General features: G+C 41.9%; 1 protein-coding gene across 1 annotated transcript in view; it reads left to right on the forward strand.

The window, feature by feature from the left end:
* Nucleotides 1-15,499, forward strand: part of MMD2 (monocyte to macrophage differentiation associated 2) — a 98,189-nt gene that overhangs the window by 79,589 nt on the left and 3,101 nt on the right. Inside the window, exons 3-6 of the mRNA XM_036767040.1 lie at nucleotides 1,532-1,692; nucleotides 4,752-4,826; nucleotides 7,352-7,453; nucleotides 14,475-14,544. Of these exons, the coding sequence (XP_036622935.1) occupies nucleotides 1,532-1,692; nucleotides 4,752-4,826; nucleotides 7,352-7,453; nucleotides 14,475-14,544 (408 nt within the window). The remainder of the gene's footprint in view (nucleotides 1-1,531; nucleotides 1,693-4,751; nucleotides 4,827-7,351; nucleotides 7,454-14,474; nucleotides 14,545-15,499) is intronic.

Raw genomic sequence — 15,499 nt, forward strand, 5'->3', positions numbered from 1 at the left:
TTGCATCACAAATGATGGAAATCATATTGAAGACATTATTTGTTAATATCCCAATTAAATAAAATGTTGTTGAAAATTTCATTCATTTCATTTCTTGAAAATATGCATTTTTGCCTATGTGTCCAGACTTTAGGAACACCCTGCACATGCTAGTTATCATCATTCATTTCTTTCATAGTCTGTATCTCAGCATGATACAGTGAAAAAAGACTGTGGAATAAGAAGAGTTAGATTCACTTGCTAACCTCGCAAACTCACTGCCTGTCTGACCTTGGACAAGTCACTTAAAACGAGAGGATTTGGACTTCACAGCTTCCGAAGCTCCTTCCTTCCAATAAAGATCCTATAACCCTTGTGAGGTATAATAGTGGGAGAATTCAGAAGACCTGGGTTTGAATGCCAGCTCTGCTGCCATCTCTCTGTGAAAATTTGGGAGAATCATTTCCCTTCTTAGCATCTCAGTTTCCTCATGTCTGGAGTGAAGATAAAAATATCTAAACTATCTACTTCCCAAGGTTGGCGTAAGGATCAAATAGGAAGATAGATGTGAAGCATCTTGTAAACCATAAAATACTACCCAAATGTAATAAGTTATCACTATCACTATCTTCATTTACAGATGAGTAAACTGAGTCATGTTGCTAGCTAGGGTCAGAGTCACAACTGGAGCCCAGGAATCAACTCCAAGGTGACTTCTTGTTATCTCCCAGGGAACTATGTGGAACCAGCTGTAGTAAGAGAAGCCTTGTGATTCTGGGTCCAGTGTTTTTAAAATTTCCTTTACCTTAGTGACAGACCTGAGTCTCCTTGCCCCCAGCTACAAGGGCTGTCCCTTTGCCATTTGGGTTGGCAGACTTTGAGATCTTTTATTTCCTCCTTTTACTGGAATTCTCTCCTCTCAAAAGTGAGTTGGAGAAGCATGGCTACACCCATCCTAGCCAAGCTGCCAACAACCACAGTCCCTCTGAGATTGGTTCAAACAAAGAAACAATGATTACGATAGAAAAAGGAAGAAAATTGAAGGGTTTTCTATAACATGAAAGGCTTGGAATAGATGATCTCTAATCCTTCGTTGACACATACTGGGCAAGTCACAATTTTTCAGTCCATTATTCTAGTAGTGTAGTGGATAGAACACTGGCCTCAAAGCCAGGAAGACCTGGGTTTGAGTCCAATCCCTGACACATACTTGCTGGCTGTGTGACTCAGGGCAAATCCCTTAATCTTTCTGTGCCCCAGGCATTGCTTCACTGTGCAGCATCGGTAGATACTGGGATGTGCCATTAAAGAGCATGCCTGAATGAGTTTTTTCTCTCTTGCCATAGGTGACTCTCTAAGAATATAAGTTGCTGAGAGGGAGCCAACCGATATTGATAGAGGAAGTTTCCTTATCCAAGTCACAGATCCAATCCCCACCATTGGCCCTACTCTAGCAAGTAGTTTATGAAAGTCTAGGGCCAAGTCTGAGATAGTTGGCTTGTTTGAATGACCCAACTATCATAGCCAACTGAAACCCATTCTCCATTTCTAGTTCTGGATTATTCCCAGCATCCTTGGCAGTTCCAACCTTTACTTCCTGTCTGATGATGACTGGGAAACAATTTCTGCTTGGATCTATGGCTTGGGCCTATGTGGCCTCTTTGTTGTCTCCACAATCTTCCACACCATCTCTTGGAAGAAAAGACACCTCAGGTAAGGTAGCATCTTCTCTCATAAGAAAGCAAAACTGCTGGGAGGGGACAGTAAAGGCTTACTCATGAATCTGCATCTTCTCCATATTTTTTCATTTTCTCATTCTCAATCTCTCTCTCTCTCTCTCTCCCTCTCTCTCCTTTCTGCCTCCTCTCTCTCCTTTCTCTCTCTCCCTTCTCTCACTCTTCTCTCTCTCTTTCTCTCTCTTTCACTCTTTCCCCTATATTTCATGCTCTCTCTCCCCTCTTTCTCCCTTCCTCTCCTCTCTCCCCTCTCTTTCTCCCTTCTTTCCTCTCACTTTCTTCTCTGTCTTCTCTCTCTCCTTTCTCTCTCTTTCTCCCATCTCTCATTCTTTTCTTTCTCCCCTCTCTTTCACTCTTTCCCCTCTATTTCACTCCCTCTCCCCCCCCTCCTCTCTCTCTCCTTTCTCTCTTCTCTCCTCTGTTTCTGCCCTTCCTCTCTTTTCTCTCTGACTCTCCCCCCTCTCCTTTTCTCCTCTCTCTGTGTCTCTCTCTGTGTCTTTATCTGTCTCTCTCTCTCCCTCTCTCTCTTTTTATTTTTTTACAAATGAATCACAGGGTTCCATGCAGGGGTATTCTGATAAATGTTTAACAACCAGCTCTACAAAATTCACAACAGACTGTTAAATTTAATTTGCATTATTAACGTTTTATTCACCACTTTCTGAAGTCTAGACAATCAGTTAAAACAATCAAGTCCTGATTTGTAGCGTTTCTGAGGTATGAATGCCCACACTGAAAATTCAACAGTTGGCTCTTAAAAGCTAGTACAGGCTTGCCCTAGCACACCTTTATTTCTATCCAACAAAAGATGTCAACCCTTCGAAATTATTTTGTATGAGGTTTGGTTTTTGGAGAGGCAGGGATGACACAGAGAATTGCATCAGAGCCAAGAAGAACTGGGTTCTAGTCTTGCCTCTGACACATACAGGGCAAGTCGCAGTCTTTCAGTGGTTTAGGCAATGCTCTAAGATTCCAAGTTTCAGAGAAGGTGCAATGTTAGAAGGAGTTTCTTTATTTTACTAATGAAATCCAGTCCCCATCCTTATTCCTTAGACGTTCCATTGACTTATATGGGCACTTTTTTCTCCATTGAAGGAAGTAAGCTCTTTGCAGGAAGGAAATGTTTTGTTCTTCCCTTGGTAACCCCATTGTCTGGCATGGTACCAGGCACATTGGTAGGTCTAAATAAAAACTTGTTACACTGATTTGAACTGTTGTTGAGGTCCTCAGATGACCTGGAATTTCAAGACTAGAGGGGAGAAGAGATTGAGATCATGACCTCCTTACTCAATGAACCCTAGTGACTCTCTAATCATTACCTTTAAGATGATATAAACTCCTCTCTTTAGTATTTAAAGCTTCTTACAAACCTGACCGTATCCTACCTTTCCAGCCTTATTATTCTCCTGTCTACACACACGTATATTTCACATACTTCATATATTCATACACTACCTGTATTTACTGCATTAAAAAATAAAACATCTTGGTGTTACTATGAAAATAGTTTTGACCTCAGACCCTCCTGAAAAAGTGTCAGGGACCTCTATGGGACCACAGACCACACTTCGAGAATTGGTGCTTTAGACTGTTGGCTGTAGCTGCTGCTTTTTTGTACCATAGATAAAAAAATATAAATAATAATAATAAGAAGAAGAACTCATGTTTATATAGCTCTTTAAGGTTTTCAAAGAGCTCTACCCTTTGAGGTAGGGAAAGGAAGGGAATAAGCATTGAAGTATCCACTATGTGCCAGGCACTGTACTGAGTGCTTCATCTCATTTGATCCTCACAACAACCTTTGGAAGTGGGTGCTATTATTATCTCCAATTTACATTTGGGGAAACTGAGGCAGATAGTGTTTCTACGACTTGCCCAGGATCACACAGCTAGTAAGTGACTGTGGTCACATTTGAATTCAGTTCTTTCTAACTTCCTGATTATAATACCTGATTTCAAGAGCTGGCTCTGACACTTATTAGGTCTGTGATTCTAGGCAAGTCATTTGACCTTTCGAACCTCTGTTTTTTCCTCTGGAAAGTGAGAAGACTACTTGTGCAGCTTACCAGACAGTCCTGTCTTGAGAAAAGCAGTGTGTGAACCTTAAAGAGTTAGAGAAACACTATTATTTTTAATCAATCAACATTTATTAAGCACCTACTGTTTGCCAGGACAACTTGATGGCACAGTGGATAGGGCACTGGGCTTGGAATCAGGAAGACTCATCTTCATGAGTTCAAATCCAGACCCAGAAAACACACTTACTAGCTGTGTGACCTTGTGCAAGTCGCTTAACCCTGTTTACCTCAGTTCTCCATCTATAAAATAAGCTGGAGAAGGAAATGGCAAATCACTCCCATATCTTTATGAGGAAAACCCCAAAGTCGGGTCACAGAGAGTGCAGGAATTTGGTGACATAGACTCAGCTTCCTGCAGCCCCCCCCCCAAGTTGAGATCGTAGCATACAGCCTCCATGTAATTCTGTGATGGAATACTAAGGAGAGTCTGCTCCCTGGCAGCCAGTCATAGGAGAAGACACTTCATGGATAAGCAGAAGAGTGAGAAGCTGTAGCTAAGTTCATTTGTGTCTCTCAGACTTTTTATAGCACACCTGCAACCCAGTCTGTCTTCAACAAACATGAATAATATTACAGTAGAGAAAAATCAGTGCTCTATTGTTTCATTTGGAGAGGGAATCTATAAGCCTTTGTGCTTTCTGTTCTTTTATTAGCATACATTATATAATTTGACAGATACTATAAATGGCATATTTTGACATAGCACCATTTAATAGAACATAGGAACATTTTGGGGGGTTGGGTTATAATTTTGGATTATAATTTCATCGGGATGAAGAATTCCCAATAGCAGAGTTAGAATTGGAGGCTTTTCTATTCAGAGGGGATTTCCCACCCCCGCCCCCCATCTTGTTTGTATTGACACTGCCACGCCTGTGTTTTCAGCAGCATTGCTTATATTTCTTTCATAAGAAGAATGTCCTGGCCATGATAAACTATCCTTTCCCCCCTCCTCTAGGATGGTGGAACATTGCCTGCACATGTTTGACAGAATGGTGATCTATTTCTTTATAGCAGCATCGTACGCCCCCTGGTGAGTACAGCGTGGAGCTGCAGTCCGGTCCTCCAAGTCAGATTGCACACACACTGCTCAAGGCTTTCTTTCACCATCAGGATATTTAAAAATCAAGTTGGAAATGAATTTAGTGATTTCTGAAGTAAGGAAACCACTGTGTTCCAAGATCCCATAGTAAAGATCAGGTTTTGTGTGTGTGTGTGTGTGTATAAAAACACACGCACACACATATACACATATGCATGCACATGTATACACATATAAATACACACATGTACGCACTTATGTACATATGTCTATATCTCCAAATACACATGGGAACACACATATCTGTATGCATGTGTATGTTTACACATATACATATAAAGAGATGTATGTGTATCTCCACCCCCCATTTAGTAACTTTGACTTGGGCTTTTGGGTGGAAAGCAGTGGGGAAAAGAGCAGCAGAAAGCTATTTGCAAAGAAGGGGTGGAAGGTTGCTGACTAATATAATAGACATTGATAGCTACAATTGTACTAATTAATTTTGTAAGAAATCAGAAAAGCTAATTTGGCATTGGAGTTGTCATACAATTAATATATACTTTTCTTCTAGCTCCTGCCACCTTCATTTTCTAGTGTATTGCCCATTTACGTGTAAAATAGAATTCCCCATGAAAGTGAGTCAGAGGGTCAGGAAGAAGTATCATAAGAAAAGAGGCTGCCTCAGTAGTGGCTAGAGAGCCAGCCTGGAAGCCAGGAAAAACAGGGTTCATACAGACTAGCACATAGTGGTGAATAACTCTGGGTAAGACCTTTAACCTCTCATGAAAGAACAGAATTTGTAGAGAACATGCATTGGTAGAGGGAGTTTCCTCACCTGGAGTTTTCCCCTGTTTATAAAACCATAGGTCAAGTCCTTCTCGCTATCATAAGCAGGAGAAGGAAGATAAGTCATTCATTTTTATCAGCTATTTACTATGTGTTAAGCACTGGAGATATAACTGCAATTTAAAAAAAAAAAAACAGGCTCTGCCCTTAAAGAGCTTCTATCTTAGCTCTTTTTAGAGGTTGGGGGCTATGGGTATGTAGTACTGCATATGATGGTGTTTTTTTTTACTATGTTGGTTAATTTCAATGAACTTTTTTTCCCTTTATTACTTTTGTTATGAAAGATGGCTCTTTAGGAGGGAGAGGAGGAAGAATACATTGGGAAGTAGAGGTGATGTAAAAACAAAAAAAATCAAAATATTTTAAAAGGAATAATTAGTTAATATAGGGAGCTACCAGATGGCAGCCTTGAGTGAGTTGTCTACCTGCCATGCCCTGATGTACCTCCTCTCACACCTCTCCTGGCACCTTCTCCAACATAGGTCATAGGTGCCTCCTGAGTCTCTGTCTAGCACAGTCCTCCCCTCGACTGAAAAATGCTTCAGAATTCTTGCGACACCATTTGTGGCACTTGATCCAAGCACAAAAATTCCTAGTTATGACTCTAAGAGCATGAGGAAAATGATGAATTGTCTCATGCAGCTTCTCTACTAAGGCTTTTTAATCTCATGTTTTGCCCCTTGATTGAATGTATGCATTTTGAGGACAGGGACTGTTTCTTTTTTCTTTCTTTCTTTTTTGTCTTTGCTCTGTCATCAGGAGGGAGCCAAGTCTCTGTGAGTGCAAGAAGATGGAGGGAACAAGAAAGGAAAAGGTTGTTTTGAAAGCTAATAAAAAAAATTATTTAAAAATGAAAGCTAGTTTGTTGTCTATGAAACAGGCTTTCCAGAGAGCGCAGAGAAAGGGATAGATCATTTTAGAGTGGGATATTGAGAGGGCTGGGTTGAGGAGGATGAGAACAAGGGACAGTCAGTAGGGGAAGGATGGAGAATGGGGTTTGAACAATAACAGGGTTCAGAATCGCTAGGGTGGGATAAGCATGACAGGGTAGAATGATGTTAATTATTGAGGAATGAATTCAAGTAGGTTATCATTGACTATAGGGTTCAGCCTGGGGTAGAATCGTCCCAGGATGTCAGGCAGCTATAGGTGATTGGAACAGGGTGGGAGGAGTGTGCAGCATGCCAGAAGGCGGCAAGGCAACTCCTGTGGAACTGCAGGTGGTCAGAGAGGGTGTCTGAATACCCAGCACAATGCCAAGTACATAGTGGGCATTTACAAAGTGTATGTTGATTGAGTGAATGAATGTATACTATGTGCCAAGCCTTGTGCTAGACGTCATGACCCCTAACTATACTCTGAACTTAGATATATGGTGAGCCTGGACATAGACATAAGAAAAACATTATGGAAGGATATGGTCATCCTTCTTGGAGTAGGTAACTCTCAAAGGGTCAGGATATCCCCCCAAATATCCTTGTTCTTCAAAATGACCCATGCTATCAGCCATGTATTAGTTTAAATAATAGAAAGTTTATTACTTATGAAGATATTGAAGGTAAAAATATTTCTTAGAACTCCTAGGAGTAAAGGACTAGCTTTTGAGTACAGTGGCTCTGTCATGACTGTAGAAACTAAATTTCTCACCTCCAGCCTTTCTTGTCCCCTAGGCTTAATCTCCGGGAGCTTGGTCCCTGGGCTGCCCACATGCGCTGGATTGTCTGGATCATGGCTTCTGTTGGGACCATCTATGTGTTCTTCTTCCATGAACGGTGAGCATAGGCTATGGAAGTGTAGGTAGGGTTCATTTGCCTGCCACAAGGTAAAAACTCCTTTTTCTTCCTCTAGGATCCCTGTCTGAGCAGGAGTTGCTGAGGGTAGTACTGTGCTCTCACCAACAAGGTGGGATCCATATCTCCAAGGTAGCATATGTTATTACTGTGAGATGGCCATGTAACAGCCAGATATCCCAGCTCTAGAGACCCATCTGGTGTTTAGGATCACAGGCAGACTTTAATTCATAATGCCTATGTACAGATGATTATGTAAGCTGCCAGAAAGAAAGAAAGGAAGGAAGGAAGGAAGGAAGGGAGAGAGAGAGAGACAGAGAGACAGAGACAGAGAGAGACAGAGAGAGAGCTATACACACAAAAAAAAGACAGTCCCTGACCTCCAGGAGCTTACATTCTAATAGAGAAAGGTAGATACTAGAGTGATAGCCCAGGAGGAGCACTTTGGTTTAGAAAGTTAATGAGATTGTAAATGACGCCTTGAGGGGCAAGGTGGAGAGAGGAGACTACCAGACCTCTTCCTGGAACAACGCAGAGCTGATTTGATTGTGGGTCCAGAATAGGAGGGGAGGGAAAGGGGTGGCTCCTCCCATCCCTGTGAAAGAGACCTGCAAGGAATAGGGAATGACTGAGGTCAGGCAGTTGTCACTCACCAGGACAGAAGGGGAAGCGCCATATCAGACCTTTCAGTGAGCAAAGGGCTAACTTCTCTGGAATTCCAAGAGGACTTTGTATTCTACTGAGGGTTTACGACTGATAACCAGGATTCCTGGTTATTCTTTCCCTTTACTCTGTGGGATTTTCCTCTTTTCCACTTTTATTTTCCTTGTGGGTGAGCTGAGATGTTAGGTAACTTGCCCAAAGGCACCCAGTATCTCATAGCCTCCGACTTGCCTCTTAATGGGTACCTATACTGTTGCTGTTCCTTTGTTCTCCAAGAGGACCGATGACATCACGAGGGTGGTGACTTGGATTTAAGTCAGGCAGAGCTGCACAGAGTTATTAACCTCACTCTCTCCTCCACAATCATTGGAGTCTAGTGGCAAGAGAAAAGTCACGACAACTTGGGCGCCTATAATAATGATGATGATAATAATTGGCAGCCAAGTGGTGAAGTGGTTAGAGTGCCAGGCCTAGAGTCCGGAAGACCTCTGTTCAAATCTAGCCTCAGTCATTTTACTAGCTGTGTGACTCTGGCCAAGTCGTTTAACCCTGTTTGCTTCAGTTCCTCATCTGTAAAAAGTGAGCTGAAGGAGGAAATGACAAACCACTCCAGTATCTTTGCCAAGAAAACCCCAGATTGGGTCATGAAGAGCCAGACCCGGCTGAAATGACTGAATAACAATAATGATCATAATAACTCCCATGTATGGAACACTTTAGGCTTTATTAGGTGCTTTCCTCGCAGCAATACCCACGAGGGAAGCAGTACAAATATTATCGCTCCTGTTTTACAGGTGAGAAGACTGAGCCTAAAAGAGGATAAGTGACCTTTCCATATTCACACAGCTATTTAATAAGAGATGCAGCCGCAACTTGAACCCAGATTTCCTGACGTCAAATCCGGTGTTCTTTCAATTATACCCCACTGCCTTTCCCATACCTGCTGGTTATAGCTGTATATGTACTTTGTTTTTTGTTTTTTAACTGGACCCGTGATTTCACTGTCATAGGAGTGACCAACTATTCCCGGTGAGGAATTCAGCTGAGTGCCTGAACTATAATTTATTCTTGTAAAGAATTGCCTGGGGCACTGAGGGTTTAAATGACTTGCCTATATGGGGCAGCTAGGTGGTGCAGTGAGTAGAGCACCGGCCCTGGAGTCAGGAGGACCTGAGTTCAAATCCGGCCTCAGACACTTGACACATGTACTACCTGTGTGACCTTGGGCAAGTCGCTTAACCCCAATTGCCCTGACAAAAAAAAACAAAAATAAATGACTTGCCTACTAGGGTCACACATGGCCAGTGTGTTTCACAGGCAGGACTTGAACCCAGGTCTGAGGCAAGCTCTCTATCCATTAAGACACACTACCTCTCCTTAGGTGCACATACAGATGGAAATATACCAATTAATCCATTTATTTTAAATGATTTATTAATCATTTATTAAGCATGGCACTTTTCACTAAGTGAAACAGTCTATATCTTCAAGGGGCTTAATTTCTAAAAGTATATATATATGTGTGTGTATGTATGTATACATATGCATATGTGGTGGGTGTGTGCTTGGGCACATGTGTGTTCATGTGTGTCTGCATGTACGTACACACATACACACAAGTACACGTATAGGATATATATATATATAAAATGGATGCGATGAATCCTTAGGAGGAAAGGCAGTAGTAGTGGGAGAGACCAGGAAAGACCTCATTCAAAAGGTGGAATTTTAGCTGAGTCTTGAAAGATACCAGTGATTCCAACAGGCAGAGGTGGGGAGGGAGAGCATTCCAGGCATGGTGGACAGTCTACGCAAAGTCACAGGGATGGGAGATAAGAGTCTTATGTGTGTGAAACAGCAAGAAGGCATTTATGCAGCATATGCAAAGTATGACTATATGCTGTATATACAGCAGAGTAATATACAATGAGCTTAGGGGCAGCTAGATGGTGCAGTGGATAGAGCACTGGCCCTGGAGTCAAGAGGACCTGAGTTCAAATCTAGCCTCAGACACTTGACACTTACTAGCTGTGTGACCCTGGGCAAGTCACTTAACCCTGATTGCCTCACCCCTTATACATATATATACATGTATGTGTATGTGTGTGTGTGTATATACACATATGTGTGTGTGTGTATATGTGTGTGTGTATGTATATGTCCTAGAAACATTTGATGGGGCCAGGTTTCAGTGAGCTATAAATGTCAAATGGAAGAGTTTTACATGTGATCCTAGAGGTAATAGGTAGCCACTGGAGTTTATTGAGTAGGGGGTGACATGGTGAGCCTGACACTTAAGAAAAGTCACTTTGGTTGCTGTGTCAGGATGGGTTGGAATGGAGAGAGATTTAAGGAAGAGTGAACAGGTAGTAGGCTATTGAAGTAGTCCAAGTGAGATGTAATGATGATCTGAATTAGGATGGTTTTGGTTTGAGTGGAGAGAAGGGAGCAGATATGAGATTTGCTGTGGAAAAAGAAATGAAAAGATTTAGCAACTAATTGGATAAGTGGGGTAAGGTAGAATGAGGAGTTAAGAATGACACCCAGGTTTCAAACCTAATTGGATGGTGGTGGCCTGACAGTAATGAGGAAGTTAAGAAGAGGTAGGTTTGGAGGGAAAGACAATAAATTCTGTTTTGGACATGAGCAAAAGAGATCTATAGGATGCCTAGCTTGAATGCTCAGTAGGTTATCGGTGATGCCCAGGAGAGACTGGAGCTGAATCTATATATCTGGGAGTCACCTGCATAGACATCTTAATCAAGTCCATAGAAGCTGATGAGGTCACTGAGAGAGTGTAGAAAGAAAAAAGGATGAATACTCATTTCACAGGATAATTTCATCACATTAGACATTTTCAGTATGGATTAGGTGTTTGGACTTTTAATCTATCCAAATCTGGTTGATGCCATTTTGGGATGAAACCTTGGGGGATGCCCACAGTTGGGGGGGGGGGTGACATGAAAGATGATCCGGAAAAAGAGACTGAGAAGGAGTGGTCAGATAGGTAGACCGTAGATGGGGAATGAAGAGAGAGCAGAATCATGAAAACCCAGAGAGCCAAGAATTCCCATAAGGAGAGACTTGTCAACCATATGAAATGCTGCAGAGAGGTTAAAAAAGACTAGGATTAATGAGAGTTGGCATTGATGTAGCCTTTAAAGCTTGTAAAGTGCTTTACCTATGTTAAGTCATTTTGTCCTCATAAAAACCCTGTGGGAATCAGTTGCTATGATTATCCCCAAGGTTACAAATTAGGAAACTGAGGCACAGAGAGGTTAAATGACTTGCCCAGAGTCACACAAAACTAGTGTCCAAGGCAAAATTCAGACTCAGGTATTCTTGACTCCAAATTCTATGTTCCTTCCACTGTGCCCTGTACCTTCCCCCTTTAATGAAAAGGGCATTTGATTCGATAATGAAGAGATCATTGGTAACTGTGGGGAGAGCTTCAGCTGAGTGAGGTCAGAAGTCAGATTGCCAAGGAAGGATTTAGACTAAAATCAGAGGAGAGAAAGTGGAGGAATTAAGTTTGGACAATGTTAGCAAGAAGTTTGGCTGAGAAAGAGAGGAGAGATATGGGATGATTGCTATTAGAGATGGTAGGATATAAGCAAGGGTTTTTTGTTTGTTTGTTTGTTTGTTTAAATGGAGGAGAACGTTTGTGGCCCTTAGAGGAGGAACCTGTAGTCAGGAGAAGGTTAAAGATTGAAGGGGAGATAATATTGCTGGAGAAGAAAAGGAGGGAGTGGGGGAAGAATCCAGGTGCTTGTAGAGAGGCCTTGGTCAAGAAGAATAGTTTCTTTATGAGACTGAAATAAAGGAGATGTTGGGGAATGATGCCACAGGTTTGTGAGATGAAGAAAAGAGAAGAGGGACCTCACAGTTAACGGCCTAAATTCTCTAGTAGATTCTGAGGTGAGGTCCTCAGCTGAGAGCTTAGAGGAAGGAGGAAAGTGTGCAAGGCTTGAGGAGAAAAAAGGCTTGGAACAGCAGCTGTGCCGAGTGGGATAAAAATTCAATTAGGGAGGAATAAAATGATTTCTTTGTTGCAGTAAGAACCTAGGTTGAGATTAAATAACATGAATTCGTAGTGGACCCAGTTCAGCAGGACTGCATGACTTTTTCCAGTTCTGTTCCTCATTGCCATGAATAGGAGCAGAGGAGGAGGAGTGTGGGAGTAAGCCAGGCTTAGGGTTTGGTAAGGTAATAGCTAGTTTCTTTGTGCCAGCCACAAAGTAGAAGTCCTTTAGAATTCTAGTGTTAGAAGGAGAGAGGGGGACGGGCCAAACACTCATTTCACAGGATGATTCCATCACATCAGACATTTTCAGTATGGATTAGGTATTTTGACTTTTAATCTCTCTGAATCTGGTTCATGCCATTTCAGTGAGATTTTAAGCTGTGGTTCTGAAAAAATAGCAAATAGGAGGAAACTCCGAAAGCTTACATATAGAAATGAAGAAGAAGCTCCGATGGGTAGGACTTTAAATTCAGATTTTTAATTTAGGTGGATTGAACTCAAGAGAACCACATGATTCAGAGGAGAATGGATTTCAAGTCAAAGGACCTTGTGCAAATTCCGGCTCTGCTATGTATAATCTGTGTGACCTTGGGCACTTAATTTCTCTGGGCTCTGGCTTCTTTTTCCATTAAATGAGAGAGCTGGGCTAGATGGCCTCATAACCCTAAAGCTATCATCCTCCAAGAAAAGGTGACAAGAAAAGGTAACTATCACTTAACTTTTGAGAAAAGGGCCTCAATCAAAGGTCTGCACAAGGAGATGATTGGGTTTTTAAGGCAAATGATTAGATTTTTTTTCCCCTATGCCAACCCACCACCCCTCCAAGAAAAGAGAAGAGCAGAGATAAGGATACAACCAGATCCCTGGAGAAGACTTGGTATACAGAGTCCAGACTGTGGGTTCATTGGTCTCCAGGCCCAATAGGAAGATAATGGGAACTGATGAACTAAGCAAGAGATATACTCCTCACCTGACTCCCCCCCCTCTCCCAATCAGTTCCAGTCTCTTGGTCATTCCTCTAGGTTCGGGACAAGTAAGCTGTCCCACATAGATATATTATAGGAAAGTGGATCAGGTGTTGTTTGTTTGTTTATCCAGAAAGGAGTGGTTTTACTTAATTGATTTCCTACTTTTGATGTCACAGAAAGCTGGAGCACCAATTAACAAGGTTGCATATAGGGTGGAACTTTCCAACAAAAAGATTCTAGATATGAGGGAAAGGGTTCTAGAGAGAAGGGATAGGTAGGGGAATGAGGAAGGTAAGGGAACTTCTTCTGGTTATGAAATAGCCTGATAGAGAAAGACAAGTTTAAAAAAAAATAGAGATTTTTTTTTAATTACCACAACTACATTATTTAAATTCTAGGCCCTTAAGGCAAAAAAAAAAAGTTTCTCTGGTCTTTTGTTAATATGCAATGAACTGACTTCAAACAATGAGACTTTGGAACTGGTCTTCTTATTCTTTTTTTGTGTCATAGATTCCATCAGCAATTATGCACCTCCTCTCAGAATAATGGTTTTAAATGCATAAACTAAAATACATAGGATTACAAAAGAAACTAATTATATTAAAATCCAGTTGTAAAAATATGCTTTTAAAAAAAGTTCACGGACACCCAGGTTAAAAACCCTTGCTCCAGAGCCAAAGGACATGGTTTCAAAACACATCTTTGACACTCAGCACTAGTATGAACTTGGGCAAATCAATAAATTTTTCTGGGTCTCAGTTTTCTCATCTGTAAAATGAGGGGGTTGGAGAAGATGGACTCTAAGGTCTGTTTCAGCTCTTAATGTATGGTCCTAGGACAGTGGTGGGATTCAGCCAGTTCACACCGGTTCAGTAGAACAGGTACCTAATTTTAGGTTGAGTTCAGTGAACTGGTTGTTAGAGGGGTGGGGTCTTGGGGGGGGGGCAGTGCAGTGCCTCAGTTGGGTTCTGTGGAGAACCGGTTGTTAATTCATTTGAATCCCACCAGTATCCTTGGATCCTATTTAACATTCGTTAAATTCCCAACCTACTTTGTAAAGAAAGGCAGGAGCTTGTGGGCAATGCTTACATTTTTACCCAGACATTTATTGAGCAAATCATCATTAGCAAACACCAATAAACTTGATTGGTGCAGCCAATCAAGGATGCAGCCCTGACAATGATTGGGAAGTTAGAAACTCTGGCAAGGAGATCAAGACGGAAGAGTTGGGTTTTCACTTCTTAGCTGCCTCCATCCAGGATGGCACCACCACCAGACGTTAGGAAACTATGTACCAAATATTGAAACTCAACCCTAAGTCCAAGGCTTCTTTGTTCTTCTGTATCAGATACAAACTTGTGGAGCTGCTCTGCTATGTCGTGATGGGGTTTTTCCCAGCCTTAGTCATCCTTTCTATGGTAAGTAACTCCTGCCTAAAGGAGGACCCCATGCTCTATCATTGATCTGGAACCATTCAGAAGTGGGTAACCAGAATACAAACACTTATCGCTAAACAAGATTAACTGGCCAAGACATTCAGTTAATTTCTATTTTTCCTTAGTTCTATTTCTTGGTTTGGCAGCATGGACTATGTAGACATAGCCAAAGCAAATACAGGCTAATTTGAGAGGGTATGCCAAAAGAAAAAAATGGTGCCTCTCCTGCCCATAGCTGGCTTTGAATGTGGGCTTCCAGAATCTTCAAGCAGGAAATTCATCTGCCTCCTACAGCTAGAACAATACATACCCAAGAGGGCCATGTCTCATGCTATGAACCATCTGTGAAGTGGAGGGTTCCTGGGTATGAGAGGGGCATCTTATGTGTAAAGATGGAGGGGGATCATCACTGAGCATAGTGGGGCTTGTGGACTGCATATACACACAGCAATCCTGCCATTCCCCCAACAGATCAAATGAGTCTCTATAGGGCTACCATTATGCATTTTGTGGCCATTGCCCCTTCATATTGTTGTCCTCTCAAAAAAAGCTTGACAACCTCCCTCCTCCCCCATTCCTATTTCTTTTGGAAGAGTTAATGCTTTTCTCTCCCTCCATTTTCAATCAATGAATCAATCAGCAAGCATTTATTAAGCACTTCATATGTGCCAGGCACTGTGCCAATCACTGGGGATAAAGAGAAAGGTGAAAAAAACACAGCCCGACCCTCAAGGAGCTCACTTACTAAGAGAAAAACAACATGCAAATAACTATGTACGTGTGTGTGTGTGTGTGTGTGAGAGAGAGAGAGAGAGAGAGAGAGAGAGAGAGAGAGAGAGCAGATGGGAAGACATGAGAAGTGCAGAGAAGGTGGGGAGTAACCCTTCTCACCTCTGACAAGCCACCAATCTAGTACAGGCCCTCATCACTTCATGCC

The sequence above is a fragment of the Trichosurus vulpecula genome, chromosome 1 (assembly GCF_011100635.1).
Source record: "Trichosurus vulpecula isolate mTriVul1 chromosome 1, mTriVul1.pri, whole genome shotgun sequence".
Taxonomy (NCBI): Eukaryota; Metazoa; Chordata; class Mammalia; order Diprotodontia; family Phalangeridae; genus Trichosurus; species Trichosurus vulpecula.